The following is a 23,216-nucleotide window of genomic DNA, read 5'->3' on the forward strand; positions in this document are numbered from 1 at the left end:
TCTATTAGATGTTGGTAAAAGACCATGGGCAGGATGATTAAAGCATCGCCCACTCATCGCAAGCACAACGGTGTTTAGTAACACAATATACTTGAATAAAATGTCTTCTGGGTTTATGACCCAGGAGTTCTATCTGCGCATGCGTTGGCTGATGCACGCACCGCAGACAACACTGGAAGGGATCCGATTGGATCCCTCTCAGGGAACAATGCAAGAAGAAGCCTATAAGCTTCTGTTAGGCAATGCCATCTACAGATGACATTGGCTACCGCATCCAAGCTCAGGAATGTATCGCATTATGGAGTTTGGTGCATGAGAAATGCGGCCAATCCTCCGAAAATTGCATTTTTGGAGGTTTGACCACATTTTTTATGCATCCTGCCCCATATATTAATGTACCCATCCACCATAACAACTTTCGCAACCACCGCCATTAAATATCTACATTTTCTGAAACAGTTCATTGACAATCCAGAAGGTTATAAATACATTAGAGATGGGTTAAAAATAAGAATTTACTTACCGATAATTCTATTTCTCGTAGTCCGTAGTGGATGCTGGGGACTCCGTCAGGACCATGGGGTTTAGCGGCTCCGCAGGAGACAGGGCACAATAATAAAAGCTTTAGGATCAGGTGGTGTGCACTGGCTCCTCCCCCCATGACCCTCCTCCAAGCCTCAGTTAGGATACTGTGCCCGGACGAGCGTGCATAATAAGGAAGGATATTGAATCCCGGGTAAGACTCATACCAGCCACACCAATCACACCGTACAACCTGTGATCTGAACCCAGTTAACAGCATGATAACAACGAAGGAGCCTCTGAAAAGATGGCTCACAACAAGAATAACCCGATTTTTGTAACAATAACTATGTACAAGTATTGCAGACAATCCGCACTTGGGATGGGCGCCCAGCATCCACTACGGACTACGAGAAATAGAATTATCGGTAAGTAAATTCTTATTTTCTCTAACGTCCTAAGTGGATGCTGGGGACTCCGTCAGGACCATGGGGATTATACCAAAGCTCCCAAACGGGCGGGAGAGTGCGGATGACTCTGCAGCACCGAATGAGAGAACTCCAGGTCCTCCTCAGTCAGGGTGTGCCCCTGACCAAGTAGCAGCTCGGCAAAGTTGTAAAGCCGAGACCCCTCGGGCAGCCGCCCAAGATGAGCCCACTTCCTTGTGGAATGGGCTTTTACTGATTTTGGCTGTGGCAAGCCTGCCACAGAATGTGCAAGCTGAATTGTACTACAAATCCAGCGAGCAATCGTCTGCTTAGAAGCAGGAACACCCATCTTGTTGGGAGCATACAGGCTAAACAGCGAGTCAGATTTTCTGACTCCAGTCGTCCTGGAAACATATATTTTCAGGGCCCTGACAACGTCAAGTAACTTTGAGTCCTCCAAGTCCCTAGTAGCCGCAGGTACCACAATAGGTTGGTTCATGTGAAAAACAGAAAACACCTTAAGGAGAAATTGAGGACGAGTCCTCAATTCTGCCCTGTCAGAATGAAAAATTAAGTAAGGGCTTTTATATGATAAAGCCGCCCATTCTGACACACGCCTGGCTGAAGCCAGGGCTAATAGAATCTTCACCTTCCATGTGAAATATTTTAATTCCACAGTGGTGAGTGGATCAAACCAATGTGACTTTAGGAAACTCAAAACAACATTGAGATCCCAAGGTGCCACTGGGGGCACAAAAGGAGGCTGTATATGCAGTACCCCTTTTACAAACGTCTGAACTTCAGGCACTGAAGCCAGTTCTTTTTGGAAGAAATTCGACAGGGTCGAAATTTTAACCTTAATGGACCCTAATTTTAGGCCCATAGACAGTCCTGTTTTCAGGAAATGTAGGAAACGACCCAGTTGGAATTCCTCTGTAGGGACCTTCTTGGCCTCACACCACGCAACACATTTTCGCCAAATGCGGTGAAAATGTTTTGCGGTTACATCCTTCCTGGCTTCGACCAGGGTAGGGATGACTTCATCTGGAATGCCCTTTCAGGATCCGGCGTTCAACTGCCATGCCGTCAAACGCAGCCGCGGTAAGTCTTGGAAAAGACAAGGCCCCTGCTGGAGCTGGTCCTCTCTTAAAGGTAGAGGCCACGGTTCTTCCGTGAGCATCTCTTGAAGTTCCGGGTACCAAGTCCTTCTTGACCCATCCGGAACCACGAGTATCGTTCTTACTCATCTCCTTCTTATGATTCTCAGTACTTTTGGTATGAGATGCATAGGAGGGAACACATACCCTGACTGGTACACCCACAGTGTTACCAGAGCGTCCACCGCTATTGCCTGAGGGTCCCTTGACCTGGCGCAATATCTGTCTAGTTTTTTGTTCAGGCGGGACGCCATCATGTCCACCTTTGGTTTTTCCCAACGGTTTACAATCATGTGGAAGACTTCCCGCTGAAGTCCCCACTCTCCCGGGTGGAGGTTATGCCTGCTGAGGAAGTCTGCTTCCCAGGTTTCCACTCCCGGAATTAACACTGCTGAGAGTGTTATCACATGATTTTTCGCCCAGCGAAGAATCCTTGCAGTTTCTGCCATTTCCCTCCTGCTTCATGTGCCGCCCTGTCTGTTTACGTGGGCGACTGCCGTGATGTTGTCCCACTGGATCAATACCGGCTGACCTTGAAGCAGAGGTCTTGCTAAGCTTAGAGCCTTGTAAATTGCCCTTAGCTCCAGTATATTTATGTGGAGAGAAGTCTCCAGACTTGATCACACTCCCTGGAAATTTTTTCCTTGTGTGACTGCTCCCCAGCCACTCAGGCTGGCATCCGTGGTCACCAGGACCCAGTCCTGAATGTCGAATCTGCGGCCCTTTCATAGATGAGCACTCTGCAGCCACCGCAGAAGAAAACACCCTTGTCCTTGGAGACAGGGTTATCCGCTGATGCATCTGAAGATGCGATCCGGACCATTTTCCCAGCAGATTCCACTGAAAGGTTCTTGCGTGAAATCTACCGAATGGGATCGCTTTGTAAGAAACCACCATTTTTCACAGGACCCTTGTGCAATGATGCACTGATACTTTTCCTGGTTTTAGGAGGTTCCTGACTAGCTCGGATAACTCCCTGGCCTTCTTCTCCGGGAGAAAACATCCTTTTCTGGACTGTGTCCAGAATCATTCCTAGGAACATTAGACGTGTCGTCGGAAAAAGCTGCGATTTTGGAATATTTAGAATCCACTCGTGCTGTCGTAGAACTACTTGAGATAGTGCTACTCCGACCGCCAACTGTTCTCTGGACCTTGCCCTTATCAGGAAAGCGTCCATATTTCTTTTAGGAAGAATCATCATTTCGGCCATTACCATGGTAAAGACCCGGGGTGCCGTGGACAATCCAAACGGCAGCGTCTGAACTGATAGTGACAGTTCTGTACCACGAACCTGAGATACCCTTGGTGAGAAGGGCAAAATTTGGACATGTAGGTAAGCGTCCCTGATATCCAGTGACACCATATCGTCCTGGTTCGCTATCACTGCTCTGAGTGACTCCATCTTGATTTGAACCCTTGTATGTAATTGTTCAAATCTTTTAGATCTCACCGAGCCGTTTGGCTTCAGTACCACAATATAGTGTGGAATAATACCCCTTCCCTTGTTGTAGGAGGGGTACTTTGATTATCACCTGCTGGGAATACAGCCTGTGAATTTTTTTCCCAATACTGCCTCCCTGTCGGAGGGAGACGTTGGTAAAGCAGACTTCAGGAACTTGTGAGGGGAAGACGTCTCGAATTTCCAATGTACACCTGGGATACTACGTGTAGGATCCAGGAGTCCACTTGCGAGTGAGCCCACTGCGTGCTGAAACTCTTGAGATGACCCCCCACCGCACCTGAGTCCGCTTGTATGGCCCCAGCGTCATGCTGCGGACTTGGCAGAAGCTGTGGAGGACTTCTGTTCCTGGGAATGGGCTGCCTGCTGTAGTCTTCTTCCCTTTTCTCTAACCCTGGGCAGATATGACTGGCCTTTTTGCCCGCCTGCCTTTATGGGTACGAAAGGACTGAGACTGAAAAGACTGTGTCCTTTTCTGCTGAGATGTGACTTGGGGTAACAAAAGTGGATTTTCCAGCTGTTGCCATGGCCACCAGGTCCGATGGACCGCCCCTATATACGGCAATACTTCCATGTGCCGTCTGGAATCTGCATCACCTGACCACTGTCGTGTCTATAAACATCGTCTGGCAGATATGGACATCACATCTACTCTTGATGTCAGAATGCAAATATCCCTCTGCGCATCTCGCATATATAGAAATGCATCCTTAAAATGCTCTATAGTCAATAAAATATTGTTCCTGTCAAGGGTATCAATATTTTCAGTCAGGAAATCCGACCAAGCCCCCCAGCGCTGCACATCCAGGCTGAGGCGATTGCTGGTCGTAGTATAACACCAGTATGTGTGTATATACTTTTTAGGATATTTTTCAGCTTCCTATCAGCTGGCTCCTTGAGGGCGGCCGTATCTGGAGACGGTAACGCCACTTGTTTTTATAAGCGTGTGAGCGCCTTATCCACCCTAAGGTGTGTTTCCCAACTCGCCCTCACTTCTGGCGGGAAAAGGTATACCTCCAATAATTTTCTATCGGAGGAAACCCACGTATCATCACACCCTTTAATTTATCTGATTCAGGAAAAACTACAAGTAGATTATTCCCACCCTACATAATACCCTTATTTGTGGTACTTGTAGTATCAGAAATATGTAACACCTCCTTCATTGCCCTTAACATGTAACGTGTGGCCCTAAAGGAAAATACGTTTGTTTCTTCACCGTCGACACTGAAGTCAGTGTCCGTGTCTGTGTCGACCAACTGAGGTAAATGGGCGTTTTTACAAGCCCCTGACGGTGTCTGAGACGCCTGGACAGGTACTAATTTGTTTGCCGGCCGTCTCATGTCGTCAACCGACCTTGCATCGTGTTGACATTATCACGTAATTCCTAAATAAGCCATCCATTCCGGTGTCGACTCCCTAGAGAGTGACATCACCAATACAGGCAATTTGCTCCGCCTCCTCACCAACATCGTCCTTCTACATGTCGACACACACGTACCGACACACAGCACACACACAGGGAATGCTCTGATAGAGGACAGGACCCCACTAGCCCTTTGGGGAGACAGAGGGAGAGTTTGCCAGCACACACCAAAAACGCTATAATTATACAGGAACAACCACTTATACAAGTGTTTTCCCTTATAGCATTTTCACATATGTAATCATATCGCCAAATAAGTGCCCCCCCTCTCTGTTTTAACCCTGTTTCTGTAGTGCAGTGCAGGGGAGAGCCTGGGAGCCTTCCTCACAGCAGAGCTGAGCAGGAAAATGGCGCCGTGTGCTGAGGAGAATAGGCCCCGCCCCCTAAAACGGCGGGCTCTTCTCCCGGAGTTTGTGAGATCTGGCAGGGGTTAAATACATCCATATAGCCTCAAGGGCTATATGTGATGTATTTTAGCCATAAAAAAGGTATAATACATTGCTGCCCAGGGCGCCCCCCCCAGCGCCCTGCACCCTCAGTGACCGCTGGTATGAAGTGTGCTGACAACAATGGCGCACAGCTGCAGTGCTGTGCGCTACCTTATGAAGACTGAAAGTCTTCTGCCGCCTGTTTCTGGACCTCTGGACCTCTTCAACTTCGGCATCTGCAAGGGGGGTCGGCGGCACGGCTCCGGGACGAACCCCAGGGTGAGACCTGTGTTCCGACTCCCTCTGGAGCTAATGGTGTCCAGTAGCCTAAGAAGCAAATCCATCCTGCACGCAGGTGAGTTTACTTCTCTCCCCTAAGTCCCTCGTAGCAGTGAGCCTGTTGCCAGCAGGACTCACTGAAAATAAAAAACCTAACTTAAACTTTTATTCTAAGCAGCTCAGGAGAGCCACCTAGATTGCACCCTTCTCGGCTGGGCACAAAAATCTAACTGAGGCTTGGAGGAGGGTCATGGGGGGAGGAGCCAGTGCACACCACCTGATCCTGAAGCTTTTATTATTGTGCCCTGTCTCCTGCGGAGCCGCTAAACCCCATGGTCCTGACGGAGTCCCCAGCATCCACTTAGGACGTTAGAGAAATGGTGTGTGGCCTACATCACAAAACTTATCTGGAAAGACTAAAAGATCTTAAGATGTATAGTTTGGAGCAGAGAAGGGAAAGAGGGGACATGATAGAGACTTTCAAATATTCCAAGCATTTTACCAAGGTAGAGGAAGGAAACATTCTTCAAAGGAAGAGAAATAATAGAACACTAGGACATACACTGAGACTGGAGGGAGGTAGGTTCAGGGAAAACTTGAGGAAAAATTACTTCACGGAAAGGGTAGTGGACAAGTGGAATAGCCTCCCATCAGAGGTGGTAGAGGCTAAGACTGTACAGCACTTTAAACATGCATGGGATAGACATAAGGATATTTTTTACAAAGAACTAAGGATCAAAAAGGGTTGAGGTTATCTGAAGGCTTAAAATAAGGGGTAGACTAGATGGGCCAAGTGGTTCTTATTTGCGGTCAAATTCTATGTTTCTATTACACATTTTTACAAAAATAACCAAAATAAGTGAGGAGACCATAAAGAATTAGATTTTATGTGCTGAACAAAGTCAGATACATGGGGGTCCTAGCTATTAGGAGACGTATATCAAATGATCATCTACTGAGGTCTCCACTGACAAAGTGGAATACAACACACACATCTCAATATACATCAAACACACGTCTGTGAATGAAATACACTTACATGTGGTTCATATTGCTCCAGCTCTGCTGTGTCTGGAATCCTCCGTCCTGCTAAGTGAATCTCTCTTTCATCTTGAGACAAAATCCCCATGTGAGGGGTGATGTATGTCAGGTTTAAAGGACTGGGCTTGATGAGCTGAGAAGCCCCCTTTGGTCTCTCTATACCAGACTGGTTGGATGTGAAGGCAAAGTCTCTAGATGAGAATGCAGAGAACACCTGGACCAGATCGGATCTCCCTCCAGACAGCACATATGATGCAACCACCAAAGCAGTTATTAACAATGCCGCAAGCAAGCTGCACAGGGTCCTTCTGCCAAAGCCCTTTTGAAGACTCCATCTACTGCCCTCTACTGGCGGCATCCCAAAGACACGCAGCGAATCGCAACAGCATAAGTCAGTGCACCGTGCACCAGTTTGGAGTTAATTCTGAAATCCGGAAGTCCATATTTATACTTGAACATGGCTTGATCCAGGTGTAACTGTAAATAATGGCAAAAGTGGATTGACAGAACTTATGGTGTCACGGATTCTAGAACAGTAGATCATACATGTGGCAGTAAGGTTGTCGAGGGTCATGTCCAACATATTATCTGTGCTCAAAGGTTTTAAAATATTGGCTTTATCAATCACAAATTGACTTATTATTGCTCCTAATCTTCATGCATCCTGTAATAAAAAGAAAGAAAACCGTTGAAATTCAAAGTCTTCACTGTATAAGTACAAACGCATTCCGCCATTATTAGCAGACTGCACGTGCGTCACAAAAGCAATTGCAGACGCACTTTGATACAGCATACTTCAGATACTACAGGACCTGGATTTTAAATGTTTCATACGTCAGCTCGTTCTCCCTTTCGTCATAGAGATCCCTGTCTATGTATAGTCTGCATGAAAGAAAAGAATATTCTGCGAAAAATCTTGATGTTAAAATTAATAATTTCATACCAGCAGACATATAAGACAGGATTTTGCAGTGTGGCCTTTCCACAAAATCAGGTTTAGAATATTTTATTTGATTTGTGTATTAATTGTACATTTGGAATAATATAAATTCATATAAACTAGCTGGTGACAACACGTAAATGTCCCTCTCAATTACATTTTTCTAAATGTTCTCAATTCCTCGTCTCCAAATGTACATTTTATGAAGACCAATACATTTTTGTGCATCACAGAATAATTTTCAATACAGATATGATGTTGTGGCTCAATTTACAAGCGCACAAACAGATTTTATTAAAAAAAATATATATATATATCGTATAATTTTTATTAAGGAATCAATAGACAGAAAAAAACAAAAACCAATCGCTGGGAAAAATTAGGTGACAAAAGGCATCTTAAATAGTCTACAAACAAAGATAACGTACTTTACTATAAAACATGACGCGTAATGACTTGTTAATGCTAATAATATATGTTACCAGAATGAGAGTGAAAACAACAAAAAAAAGAAAAATCAAGCAAAGGGTAGTAATATATAACAGCTTGTGGGTATTTACAATACATCTTCAAAAATTTTGGCAAGAAGAGTAGTCATACTCAAAAAAGAGAAAAGGAAAAACAGAAAAGGAAAAAGAAAAATAAAGAAGGAAAGAAGGAAAGAAGGAAAGAAAGAAAGAAAGAAAGAAAGAAAGAAAGAAAGAAAGAAAGAAAGAAAGAAAGAAAGAAAGAAAGAAAGAAAGAAAGAAAGAAAGAGAAATGAGTGGGAAGAGAAAATAATAAAAACAGGATATGGGAAGAGGGAGGACTAGCTGGGGATTAGATAGAGAAAGAAAGAGGGGGGCCATAGTCAGGAAAGAAAAAAGGAAAGCAGAAGAGAGATAGAGAAAGACAGTAGAGGAAGCAGAGAGCAATAGATTAGGAAAGGCTAGGAGGAGTCACACCCTGAGAACTGAGACTATGAAGACCATACTGCAATAAATTTGTCCACCGTTTTGTTTTGGAGACTTGTTATGTACTCCTTTTTGGCCACAACCCAGATGTGCCTGAAAAGCTGTTGACGGTTTGGAGGACATAATTGCTTCCAAGACCTAGCAGATTTTATAGCACAACAATTATCGCGCAGAACAAAATCACTTTTATAACAGCAACATCTGTAATTTGTTCATCTGGGGTTATTTCTGAGTTGTGCTCCTTAATGTAGCCAGAATCACTGGCATTGACTGATTTGGTGGTGCAGTGTTAGCGTCGCCTGATAACTGGAAATTAATCCGCCCATATTTTACTTACACCCTCAGTCTTTCAGTTTCTCTTTACAGCATTGTGGTGACACAGTGAGGGCTCAGTCAGTCAGGCCCATGTCAGGGATAAATGCACAATGGTGGGTGTCAGATTAACTGTAGCCCCTGCAGCGGTGATCCGATGAATATTTCAGAGTCCTGGCAGCATGCATGAAATCACACTGGAAAGCTGTTTTAAACAGATTTACTCACAGTAGACTGTTCGTCAACCAGAAAGAATCTAACCTGACAGTTCCTGCCCTCTTCTCATGGCTCACAACAGCAAATGTGATGCTTCCCTAACTGAGCTCAGATAATCCCACTCATAATACTTCATTGGCTAAAAATGCATGTTCTGAATCTATGAGATTTAGAGAAACCCATTACACGTGAGAGTAAGAATAAAAGCCGTAATCTAATTTAATTTGCATCCTTTCATCATTTAACTAGCCCTGTTGCCATTTAATAAGCACCCTGTAATGTAATTAAATGTCCCCCAGGAGGAAATTAACAACATTGATTGACAGAGGTACTGTGATATATAATTAACCAATGAAGGAGAGGAATACGGAGGTTAGAGCAGAACGTAAAATAGGCATATGGAGAATTTTGTGCACAGGGCTGTAACTAGTGCTGCCATATCACAGAGCTCTGGGATTGGTACCGTCAATGCCACACGGCACCTGCCTGTATTGGCAACTGCAGAGCCACCCGGAGCATCAAAGGGCGATCCAGGCAGCCAGTGCCATACTTCCTACAGCCAGCAGCCAGTGCCATACTTCCTAGAGCCAGCAGCCAGTGCCATACTTCCTAGAGCCTGCAGCCAGTGCCATACTTCCTAGAGCCTGCAGCCAGTGCCATACTTCCTAGAGACAGCAGCCAGTGCCATACTTCCTAGAGCCTGCAGCCAGTGCCATACTTCCTAGAGCCAGCAGCCAGTGCCATAGTTCCTAGAGCCAGAAACCAGTGCCATACTTCCTAGAGCCTGCAGCCAGTGCCATACTTCCTAGAGCCTGCAGCCAGTGCCATACTTCCTAGAGCCTGCAGCCAGTGCCATACTTCCTAGAGCCAGCAGCCAGTGCCATACTTCCTAGAGCTTGCAGCCAGTGCCATACTTCCTAGAGCCTGCAGCCAGCGCCGTGTTTCCTAGAGCCAGCAGCCAGCGCCGTACTTCCTAGAGCCAGCAGCCAGTACCGTAATTCCTAGAGCCAGCAGCCAGCGCCGTACTTCCTAGAGCCAGCAGCCAGTACCGTAATTCCTAGAGCCAGCAGCCAGCGTCGTACTTCCTAGAGCCAGCGCCGTGTTTCCTAGAGCCAGCAGCCAGCATCGTAATTCCTAGAGCCTGCAGCCAGCGCCGTACTTCCTAGAGCCTCCAGCCAGCGCCGTACTTCCTAGAGCCAGCAGCCAACACCATACTCCCTAGAACCTGCAGCCAGCGCCATACTTCCTACAGCCTGCAGCCAGCGCCGTACTTACTACAGCCTGCAGCCAGTGCCGTACTTCCTAGAGCCTGCAGCCAGCACTGTACTTACTACAGCCAGCAGCCAGCGCCGTACATCCTACAGCCTGCAGCCAGCGCCGTACTTCATACAGCCTGCAGCCAGTGCCGTACTTCCTACAGCCTGCAGCCAGCGCCGTACATTCTACAGCCTGCAGCCAGTGCCATACTTCCTACAGCCTGCAGCCAGCGCTGTACTTATTACAGCCAGCAGCCAGTGCCGTACTTCCTAGAGCCTGCAGCCAGCGCTGTACTTATTACAGCCAGCAGCCAGCGCCGTACATCCTACAGCCTGCAGCCAGCGCCGTACTTCATACAGCCTGCAGCCAGTGCCGTACTTCCTACAGCCTGCAGCCAGCGCCGTACATTCTACAGCCTACAGCCAGTGCCATACTTCCTACAGCCTGCAGCCAGCGCTGTACTTATTACAGCCAGCAGCCAGTGCCGTACTTCCTAGAGCCTGCAGCCAGCGTCGTACTTCCTACAGCCAGCAGCCAGTGCCGTACTTCCTAGAGCCTGCAGCCAGTGCCGTACTTCCTACAGCCAGCAGCCAGCGCAGTACTTCCTACAGCCAGCAGCCAGCGCAGTACTTCCTAGAGCTTGCAGCCAGCGCAGTACTTCCTAGAGCTTGCAGCCAGCGCCGTACTTCTAGAGCCAGCAGCCCTGCCCCCTATACATGATATAATGGGTTTAGGGGACAGGGACAGCACAGGATGCCTTGATACGACACACTTTGTGCAACCCCAACCCACACCTCCTCCAGTGTTAACTGTAGTCCCATCACATGATAATATCATCAGTGCCTCCATACATAATTAAACAAGAAGGGTCCAGCCACACATTGTTATGATAGCTGTGTCCCCATAGATTCATACCGTAGTATAACAGCAATGCACCATACTGATTATGGGATTGAGAACACATAAATAAAATTTGCATAGCGTATATAATTATCTTTTACTTATAAGGCGCCACAAGGATTCCGTAGTGCCATAGAAGGAAATAAAACTGGCAACAAGAAAAGTACAGTACATAAATTCTCACAGATACATTATTAACATTACAATATAGAGAAGATAAAGGGAACAAAAAGGGAAGAGGGCAATAGGGGACTCTATCATTAGGAAGGCAGATAGGGCAATCTGCTACCGGGACAGTGATCGCCGTACGGTCTGTTGTCTCCCGGGTGCTCGGATACGGCACATCGCGGACCGGGTAGATAGATTGTTGGGAGGGGCTGGGAAAGACCTGGCGGTCTTGGTGCACGTTGGCACCAACGACAAAGTTAGTGGTAGGTGGGTTGGCCTTAAGAAAGATTATAGGGACTTAGGCCAGAAACTAAAAAAAAGGACATCTAAGGTAATTTTCTCCAAAATATTACCAGTGCCACGCGCTAGCCCAGGGAGACAGAGGGAGATTAGGGAGGTTAATGTGTGGCTCAGAGACTGGTGCAGGAAAGAGGGGATTGTGTTCTTGGAACACTGGGCGGACATCTCAGTCAGGCGCCATCTTTTTTCTCGTGACGGATTGCACCTGAATGAGGAAGGGGCTGCGGTGCTGGGGGGTAGGATGGTTAGTAGGTTGGAGGAGCTTTTAAACTAGGAGCCTGGGGGGATTGTTTAGCTAGAAACTATGGGTCATGCAGCGAGTATAGTAGGGATGGTGGTAGTGAGATAAATGGGGGTGGAGAAGGGGGGAGGGAAAGTTCAGCCGGTAAGGGCATTTACATGGGTTCCAAAAAGGGTGTTAAGAAAGGTATTGCTAAAGCATTAAATAATAACAATTATGGGTCATCATTACAGCATATAGAAAATGTTGTACGGGACTTAAGGGAAAATACTTATGTCAGGGTGGTGAATTTAGATGGGAACATTGGGTTGACCAAAGAGAAAGGTAAGGTGGGCAATACTAAGTACGGTGGGGTTGGAGAGGGAGCGAGAAGGACAGTCTGTATCAGTAACTCTACGGATGCACTAGTTAACCAGGATGGGAAATCTTTAAGAAAACAAACAAATAAAGGAACCGATAAACTAAAATTTATGCTTGCAAACGCAAGAAGTCTAGCAGGTAAAATGGGGGAATTGGAATTGTTAGCATCAAAGACTGAGTATGACATTATAGGTATTACAGAAACATGGTGGGATGACTCTCACAACTGGGTTGCTAACTTGGAGGGGTATTCTCTTTTTAGGAGGGACAGGGCTAACAAAAGAGGAGGAGGTGTATGTCTTTATGTTAAACCATCACTTAAACCATACCTAAAAGGAGGTTATCTATGAGGAGACTGGCGATAATGTGGAGTCCCTATGGGTAGAATTCTCAATTGGTGAAATTGATGCAAAAAAGCTAGTCATAGGCACGTGCTACAAACAGCCAGATATTAGCATACATGAGAAAGAACAACTATTGCAGCAAATCAAAACGGCTGCGGGATTTTGGGACATCCTTGTGATTGGGGATTTTAATTACCCAGATATAAACTGGAGTAACGATTCATGTGCTAAAGCGAGGGGTAAAACTACCCTGGATCTAGTAATTACTAATAATGTGGACATTATATCAAACACTAAAGTTGGGGAGACTTTGGGTAACAGTGATCACTATATGATCACATTCGACATCAGTTTCAGGAAACATAGCTACAGGGGTTCCACCAAAACTTTTAACTTTAGGAAGGCTAATTTCAGTATGCTTAGATGTGCACTTAGTGACATACAGTGGGAGGTTCTGTTTAATAACAAGAACACTTCGGAAATGTAAGATGTTTTAAAAGGGTTGCTGGATAGCAATATTCATAACTTTATTCCCATGGGCAGTAATCGCAGGAGTATTAAACTCAAACCGATGTGGCTTAACAAGAAGGTTAAGGCAGAAATGGATAAAAAAAAAAAAGCGGGCTTTCAAAGTATTAAAATCTAATGGAAAGGAGGAGTCTTTCAAGTATTACAAGGCGTGTAATAAGAAATGCAAAAAAGCAATAAGAGCAGCTAAAATGGAAAATGAAAAGCAAATCGCTATACAGAGTAAAACCAATCCTAAAAAGTTTTTTTAAATACATAAACGGCAAAGGTTTAAAAAAGGAGAATATAGGTCCATTAAAAGATGAATTAGGAGAATTGATAAATGATGACGAAATAAAAGCGGAAATACTGAACAAATTCTTTTCATCAGTATTCACCAGTGAAGAACTGATGGTGGGAGTAGAGCATAACAATTGTGACAGTAATGATTCATGGTTAGATACTTGTTTAAGCGAAGAAGTAGTCAGTGAGAGACTAAGCAAAATTAAGATTAATAAATCACCTGGTCCTGATGGACTTCACCCGAGGGTTCTTATGGAGCTTAGTTCACAACTAGCACGACCCCTATACTTGATTTTCAATAGTTCTATTAGATCAGGCATGGTACTGAAGGACTGGCATATAGCTGGGGTAGTGCCATTATTTAAAAAGGGATCCAAAAATCTTCCGGGAAACTACAGACCAGTTAGTTTAACATCTATAGTGGGGAAAATATTGGAAGGAATTCTAAGGGACGGCATACAGGAGTATCTACAGTCCACTAGGATTATTAGCAAGAACCAGCATGGGTTTGTGAGGGACAGGTCATGTCAGACTAACTTAATTAGCTTCTAAGAAGAAGTGAGCAATAATCTTGATCAAGGAAAAGCAGTGGATGTGGTCTTCCTAAATTTTGCAAAAGCCTTCGATACAGGTCCTCACAGGAGACTGATGATCAAATTAAAGGAGCTTGGCCTAGGAAAAACTATTTGCACATGGATAAGCAGCTGGTTGGATAGCAGGGTACAGCGAGTAGTGGTCAACGGGAAGTCCTCAACCTGGTCCCCAGTAGTCAGCGGCATACCACAAGGGTCCGTACTCGGACCACTACTGTTCAACATATTTATCAATGACCTAGAAATAGGCCTGGATAGCACAGTGTCAATCTTTGCAGATGATATTAAACTGTGTAAGGTAATTAGTTCAGAATTGGATGTGGAGTCCTTGCAGAATGATCTATCTAAACTTGAACTCTGGGCGTCTAAATGGAAAATGAGGTTCAATACAGACAAATGCAAGGTTATGCACTTTGGGACTAAAAACAAACTTACATCCTACATATTAAATGGGGAACGCCTAGGGGAAAAAGACTTGGAAAAAGATTTGGGTGGTATCCATTGATAATAGGCTTAATAACTGTACACAATGTCAAAACGCAGTAAAGAAGGCAAGTAAGGTGCTAGCGTGCATAAAAAGGGGAATGAGACAAGGGATTCGGATGTACTCATGCCGCTGTATAAGGCATTGGTACGTCCGCACCTGGAATATTGTGTTCAGTTTTGGGCACCATTGTATAAAAAAGACATCAGTGAACTCGAAAGTGTTCAAAGGCGAGCTACTAAATTGATTAAAGGCCTAGAAGGACTGAACTATAAGGAAAAACTTACTAGGCTGAATATGTATACACTAGAAAAGAGGCGCCTAAGAGGAGATATTATTAATATCTTCAAATATGTAAAGGGACATCACAAAGAGTTATCAGAGGAATTATTTATTAAAAGAACACAGTTTAGGACACGTGGGCACTCGCTGAGACTGGAGGAGAGAAAGTTCCGAATGCAACGGAGGAAAGGGTTCTTCACTGTTAGGGCAATCAGGATGTGGAATTCCATGCCAGGTAAGGTGGTAATGGCGGACTCTGTAATTGGATTTAAAAAAGGAATGGATAAATTTCTGAATTAAAAAGCTATCCAAGGTTATAATACTTAAAATATCAACGTGGTTACTCCGGCGAGCATGTAGAATCATCACAACTTAATACAGGTTGAACACGATGGGCAATTTGCCTCTATTCAACCTCAAATACTATGTTACTATGTTCATGCACGCTTACAATATATATATATATATATATATATATATATATATAGACATATATATATATATATATATACATATACATACATACACAAGGGCAAGTCACATTATTAGGACCACCAGCTAATAGCCAGAGTAACCGCTGTATGCAGAATGGACAGCAGCTAGACAGGCTGGGAGTGACTCAATAAGATAATGAGGTGCTGGTAGGTTGGCATGGGTTTATTGTGATGGTGAGCTGCTCCTCCGTAATGTCGGACGGCCCACGGCTTCATTCACCTCTCACAACGATGTCACGTGGTGTCCCGCAGTTTCCACATCAGTTATTCGCAATGATGCCATTTGTCCAGTCACGATACGCCTTCACCACAGCAGCACGCAAACAGTTCACAAACTGCGCTGTGTCAGAATACTGCCACCCTTGGCCTGAAAGACGATAATCATTTTTTTGCAACTCTGATAAATAACCACTATATATACATATATATATATATATATATATATACACACACACACACACACACACACACACACACACACACACACACGCATACACAGTTTGGGGTCACCCAGACAGTTTTGTGTTTTACATGAAAACTGACTTCTATTTATCACATGAGTTGCAAAATGAATAGAACATAGATGTCTTATGCTGCTGCTCTGTGGAGGGAGTTGAAAGTCTGTGTTGCCCGGCGACAGCCCCAAAACATGACAGATCTAGAGAAGATCTGCATGGAAGAGTGGGACAAGAAAATACCTGCTACAATTTGTGCAAACCTGGTGAAGAACTACAGGAAACGTTTGACCTCTGTAATTGCCAACCGAGGTTATATTACAAAGTATTGAGTTAAACTTTTTTATTGTCCAAATATTTATTTTCCACAAGAATATACAAATAAATTGTTTAAAAAAAATCATACAATGTGGTTTCCTAGTGTTTTTTTTTTTTCCAGATTCTGTCTCTCACAGTTGAAGTGTACCTATGATGGAAATTACAGACCTCTCTCATCTTTTTAAGTGGGTCAACTTGCACAATCGATGGCTGTCCAAATACTTTTTTGCCCCACTGTATGTGTGTGTATATATATATATATATATATATATATATATATATATATATATATCTTACACTCTTTCGTCAGGATACAATCAGTGTGTGGTAAGTGTTTAAATGTGACAATCAATCAGTTTGGCTCCAGCTCTCTGTCCAAAAGACCAGAAGTAGTTATAGAGATATAAATACAAATCAAGTGCAGTACGGTATATAATAACAAATGCAAACAATATAACATTAATATAAATAATGTGCAGCGGAATTATTAATCCAATGTAGTGCAAAGTTATAATAAAAAGTGATAAAAACACGGACCAGGTTGTGGAAATGCGCTCAAGCCGTGTGAGTCAGCGATGGTATCTCTGTAATAAGAACTAAATCAAGAATATTTGTCTAAAATAAGTTAAAACATAATTTTTGCTGTATATGTAGAATATTTGCAATAATTACAGAGTGTACCACTTGATCTAGGTGTCTATAGACAGTTCCAAATATAAAAGAAAAAAAAAATCACGCATACAGACATATCTTTACGCAGAATAATAAATAGACATAGAGTAATCAGTAGTGCAATCGGGAACACGTATCAGATATAACCCAATGGGCCATATCAGGAAAGGTCATATCAACATCTTATGGAGAGAACATATAAACTACAAACCAATGTTTAATTACTTATCTAGAAATAATCAAGCTATGTGAAAGAGAAGTGTGAGTTTATCTGTAGCACAATCAGAACATGTACACCATATAACCTGTTAAACAATCTGTAGAGAGAACATATAAACCACATATAGAGAGAACATGTAAACTGTACACATATGGCCACTTGTTCATTTAAAACAGGGGTGGGGAACCTCCGGCCCGCGAAGCCGTTTGGTCCGGCCCACCAGCTTGTGTCAGTGAGACACGCTGCCGCTCAGTCCCGCGGCAGCGTGTCTCAGCTGTCAGAACAGGGAGGAGAGCGCAGCTGTCGAGTGGGAGCGGCGGCGTGTAGTACTTCAAACCAGCCGCCGGTCCGTGAGCCAATCAGAGCTCGCGGACCGGCAGCAAATCAGGAGCCGCGGCTGCCGGTCCGCGAGCTCTGATTGGCTCTCGAACCGGCGGCTGGTTTGAAGTACTACACGCCACCGCTCCCACCCGACAACCACGCTCTCCTCCGTGTCCCACGGTAAGCAGCACGGAGGGGAGAGGGGAGTGGGGAGGGCATCTGTATACCTGGCACTGTGGGGGCATTTGTATACCTGGCACTGTGGGGGCATCTGTATACCTGGCACTGTGAGGGGCATTTGTATACCTGGCACTGTGGGGGCATCTGTATACCTGGCACTGTGGGGACATCTGTATACCTGGCACTGTGGGGGCATCTGTATACCTGGCACTGTGGGGGCATCTGTATACCTGGCACTGTGGGGACATCTGTATACCTGGCACTGTGAGGGGCATTTGTATACCTGGCACTGTGGGGGCATCTGTATACCTGGCACTGTGGGGACATTTGTATACCTGGCACTGTGGGGGGCATTTGTATACCTGGCACTGTGGGGGGCATTTGTATACCTGGCACTGTGGGGGCATCTGTATAACTGGCACTGTGAGGGGCATTTGTATACCTGGCACTGTGGGGGCATCTGAATACCTGGCACTGTGGGGACATCTGTATACCTGGCACTGTGGGGGCATCTGTATACCTGGCACTGTGGGGGCATCTGTATACCTGGCACTGTGGGGACATCTATATACCTGGCACTGTGAGGGGCATTTGTATACCTGGCACTGTGGGGGCATCTGTATACCTGGCACTGTGGGGACATCTGTATACCTGGCACTGTGAGGGGCATTTGTATACCTGGCACTGTGAGGGGCATTTGTATACCTGGCACTGTGGGGACATTTGTATACCTGGCACTATGGGGGCAATTGTGGATCTGGCACCGCACTATTGGGGGCATATGTGTATCACGTCCCATTTTAACTGGCCACACCAATTTTTTTGGCGCGTGCGCGCCTCCGGCGCGCACACACAGTGCCTCTAAGGGGCAGACCTACTGGGGGGCAGGGTAATTTTTTAAGTTGAGAATTTTTGTATGGCCCCCGAAGGATTATATAAATATCCAAATGGCCCTCGGTAGAAAAAAAGTTCCCCACCCCTGATTTAAAATAACCTACCAGAGTGAAAAAAAGGAGCTAAGGTCTATAATGTAAAAATCCATCTAGCCTCTAGACGTAACAAAGCATTAGCCCGGTCTCCACCCCTTTTCATTGGGGGAACATGATCTATTATGCGATATCTAAGGGTGGATTTAAAAAGTGCTTAGCGACCGGTGGATCACTATGTGGTTTTTTTTGTGGTTTTATTATTAATGCGTTTTTGATGGCACTTCTATGGTTCGCAATACGCTCCTTAATCATAGTTTCTGTCTTGCCTATATAGTTTAGGCCACACGGACACGTAATCATATGAATTACATAACGTGTCGTGCTCGTCACCAGATGGGGAACTTTGTATGCTTTTCCAGTGCGGAGATGTCTGAAAGTATCCCCACTAATCATGGAACGACATGTCATGCAATTAGGGCATTTAATACATTTTGTGTGTGTTTAAAGATGTTGATTTTGATTTATTTAGTTCAGTAACATCTGTTCTTACCAACATGTCCCTAAGGTTTTTACCCCTAGTGAAACATTGCATCGCTCTGTGATTGTTTAAAACTGGGCAAATCTGGGTCAGATGTTACTATGGGCCATAGTTTTTTAATCTGCCCTCGAATTGTAGTACTCAAAGGGTTAAAATTATTAACCCATGCAATGCATTGGTTATCCTTTACTTTTCTGTGTAGTAAGTAATGAGATTCTTTGATGTGACAAAGCTCGTTTCCTTTGTTTGTTTAAGGTCTCTTGGTTATTATATCCCCGTTCTATAAATGTAGACATCATAGTATCTAACTGGGAATGTAAATGAGTCTGATCACTAGTGACCCTACATCAGTGATGGCTAACCTTGACACTCCAGCTGTTGTTGAACTACACATCCCAGCATGCCCTGCATCAGTTTTGCTATTTGGCCATGCTAAAAGTGATGCAGAGCATGCTGGGATGTGTAGTTCAACAACAGCTGGAGTGTCAAGGTTAGCCATCACCGCCCTACATCAAGCACTGGAAATATGGAAGTCCCTGTTTAAGAGCAAATTATTTCTATTGGTCGGTTTTACATAACTGTCTGTTTGAAATGTTTGGCCATGTCTCTTGATGGTAATATCCAAATAATTTACTTGGTCTGCACTGCCTTCCCTAGTGAATTTAATTGGATTGAGTATTTAACTCTATGGGGTCAATTTACTAAGATTGGAGTTCTAGTTAAGATGGGACGTTGCTCATAGCAGCCAATCAGATTCCAGGTATTATCTTCTAGACCAGGCATTCCCAACCGCGGTCCTCAAGGCACACCAACAGTGCAGGTTTTAGTGATATCCAGACTTCAGCACAGATGGTTAAATCAAAATAACTGAGGTACTAATTAAGTCACCTGTGTTCAAGCCTGGATATCACTAAAACCAGGACTGTTAGTGTGCCTTGAGGACCGCGGTTGGGAAACACTGTTCTAGACGGTGCTACATAAATGAGAAGTAGAATCTGATTGGTTGCATCTTAAATAGAACTCCCATCTTAGTAAATATACCCCTATCTGTGGACCTGCCCAAAAGATAATAAGATCATCAATGTGGCGCTTGTATATGAACAAATGCCTGTAGATATCTAGATTAGAAAAAAAAAATATTGCATTCAGTTTGAATCATGTAACAATTGGCTAGTAACAATGCTACTGTGGAACCCATAGCACACCCGCTGTTTGGAAAAAATAATGAGCAACAAAGTAAAAAAAATAAAAATAAATTGTAAGCGTTAGTTCAAGAAGATCTAACAAGTTTACATCTGGTCCTTTGTATGAAGTGCTCTGTGCAATTCATTTGTGTACTGCTTTTAGTGCCTCTCCATGTGATATCACTGTGTATAAGCTTCTGATATCTGCTGTGCACAATAATAAATGATGTGGAATGTCTCTAACATCATACAAAATATTTAGCAGTGTAGTGGAATCCCTTAAAAAAAAAAAAAAGAAAAGAATAGGATTCCTGCACTATTGGTTGCAAGAAGCTATCCAAATACACTGCTATTGGATGAAAGATAGACCCAGGGTTGGACTGGCCCAGAGGTGTACAGGGGAAACCACTGGTGGGCCCCAGGCAGTGGGTCAAAAAGTCGACAAGAGTTTTTCACGATTTTTTTTTTTTACCTTTTCATACTTAACGATCCACGTGTACAACAATTGGGAACGGTAACCACGGCGAGCGAAACGAGCCATGCAAGGGGACACGGTGCACTAATTGGGGTTCTCGGTCACTGTACGAAGAAAACGACACAAACCCCCCCCATAAAAAACTTGTGTCGACCTTTTGACCTGTCGACCTAGAACATGTCGACCTAGAGACCCGGTCAACCTAGCATCCCTGTCGACCTAGTTACTGTCGCCCAACAGTGGTCGACCTAGACACTGTCGACCTAGTTACTATCTACCTTCCATACCACACCCGGTTTTACCAAGGAGCAAAGTTACTCGCTCTTTTTTGCTTTGCTCCCAACTTAATCAGCCCCAAGATATTTATGTATTATGTCGTTATTTAATATGAGTGAAACATTGTATTAATAGGATTAATAGTAACAACAACAAAAAACACTAAAAGAAGGGGTGTGGTTCATCAAATCGACAGTGTCTAGGTCGACAATGTTTTAGGTCGACCACTATAGGTCGACAGTCACTAGGTCGACATGGATGGAAGGTCGACAGGGTTTCTAGGTCGACATGTGCTAGGTCGACAGGTCTAAAGGTCGACATGAGGTGTGTTTTTTTGTGTCGTTTTCTTCGTAGAGTGACCGGGATCCCAAATTAGTGCACCGCGTCCCCTCGCATGGCTCGCTTCGCTCGCCATGCTTCGGGCATGGTGCCTTCGCTTCGCTCGGCACACTTTACCGTTCCAATCGTAGTCCACGTGGATCGTTAAGTATGAAAAAATTCAAAAAAAGAATTTTTTTTTTGAAAAACTCATGTCGACCTTTAGACCTGTCGACCTAGCACATGTCGACCTAGAAACCCTGTCGACCTTCCGTCCATGTCGACCTAGTGACTGTCGACCTATAGTGGTCGACCTAGACACTGTCGACCTTCAGACCGGATCCCTAAAAGAAGCACATCACTTGATTCTGGATGTAGCTTTCAGTTCCCACAAGGGAAAGACATAGCAAAACACTGCTTACACCCCTGACAAGACCCACTAAAAGTAATTCTGATTACAGCTAGAAGATGGTCACCTCCTGCCAATAGCCGGCAGCACACAGCAGCTCTTCAGTCCCTTGGATGTATTTGGCATCCTGCATCACAGAGTAGTGCCTTGCATAAGCAGCGTGTGAGGGAAACAAACCTGCCCTGTGGGGAAATGGCTACACATGTAATTACTCCAATAGCGCTGCTCTTGTGCTCCCGCAGGAATCCTTGGGAAGGAGCAAGGGTGATGTTTCCAGAAATTGCTTTAATGGATGCATTTAATAGAACAGTTGGGGAGGGTGGAGGAGAGATTGGGGGGAAGGGGGAGGGGGTGTTTAACAGCAGAGCAAGTCAATTTAAGAATAACCTTCATATATTAATTATGTATATTCCTTTTCTGAAAACTACATTAATGTTTTTGTCGGCTCCAAACAAAAAAAAAAAAAAATGCAAAGAAAAAATGAGATATAAACAGTATATATATCTTTTTTTTTCTTTTTCTTTTTTAAATCCTTACAGTTAAACTTCTACATAAAGAGATGAAGAGGGGTAACACAAATTCAAGAGTAGTTGCCTGCACAGATCTCAGATAAAGACAACATTAGGACCTATACAAGCTGGCACTGAGATTCATTCACAGGTCACCCCCACAAGAACACATCCTAGCAAGTGTTTCCCCACATCACATTCCAAAAACACATTTCAAAAACATGTAATGGTTATACTGTACATCCAACACACTTACACATGTTGTCTGATTTTAAAAATAAGACAGTATGTTCTCAAAGCCACAGTACACTATGTCACATTCGCACATTGCTCTGTTTTGTAGATATGGGATCATGGTTGCACAATGTTGTTAAAATCAGCTACAGCTGGGTACACACTACGCCGGCATGACAGCGGTGCCAACATTGTGCCGACAGAGATGCCGATTCAGGTCAGCATACACATACCTCCCAACTTTCCCGATTCCAGCGGGACCTCCGAACTGGCCCTGACTCCAGCGTGACAGTCCCACTATTCGGACACTGTCCCTCCTGCGGGCAGCAGTGTTCCGCGGGCGGGGAGGGGCAATTGGGGGGAGGCTTTGATCACCCGCTGCTCTGCTTTGCAAAACAGCCGGTGATCACTGAATACATGCTGTGTGTACGCGCACAGCACGTGTTCAGTGCTAGGAGGGGAGCAGGGGGCTGCCCAGCTGCTCGGGGAGCACTGGACATGCCCCCAGAAGGCTGGAAAATGCTCCATTTGGCGAGGCCATGCCCACTTGGACAAGACCACGCCCTCATGGCCGAGGCCACACCCATTTTTTGGATCACGATAGGTTCGCTTCTGTGGAAGCTAAAGTTGGGAGGTATGCATACACACTTACCAATCAGACTCTCAATATGTCCGTACTCACATCACAGGGGATCCGGTCTCTAGGTCGACAGTAGCTGGGTCGACACAATCTAGGTCGACCACTATTGGTCGACAGCAACTAGGTCGACAGGGTCTCTATGTC

At 44.6% G+C, this 23,216-nt stretch overlaps 1 protein-coding gene across 4 annotated transcripts in view; it reads right to left on the minus strand.

Annotated features, from left to right (window-relative positions):
* The window catches only part of LOC135056685 (carbohydrate sulfotransferase 15-like), a 113,148-nt gene that overhangs the window by 70,967 nt on the left and 18,965 nt on the right, over window positions 1-23,216 (minus strand). The window contains exons 1-2 of one of the 4 annotated variants that reach the window (XM_063962143.1): window positions 9,174-9,235; window positions 6,739-7,404 (exon numbers count right to left, since the gene is read on the minus strand). The exons of 1 other annotated variant lie outside the window; for it this stretch is intronic. In XM_063962143.1, coding sequence (XP_063818213.1) covers window positions 6,739-7,098 — 360 coding nt within the window. In that variant the 5' untranslated portion in view covers window positions 7,099-7,404; window positions 9,174-9,235. Of the gene's footprint in view, window positions 1-6,738; window positions 7,405-8,970; window positions 9,127-9,173; window positions 9,236-23,216 lie in introns of those variants that run through there. 2 more of the 4 variants (XM_063962142.1, XM_063962141.1) reach the window with 2 other exon arrangements.

Source organism: Pseudophryne corroboree, chromosome 3 (assembly GCF_028390025.1).
Source record: "Pseudophryne corroboree isolate aPseCor3 chromosome 3, aPseCor3.hap2, whole genome shotgun sequence".
NCBI lineage: Eukaryota > Metazoa > Chordata > Amphibia > Anura > Myobatrachidae > Pseudophryne > Pseudophryne corroboree.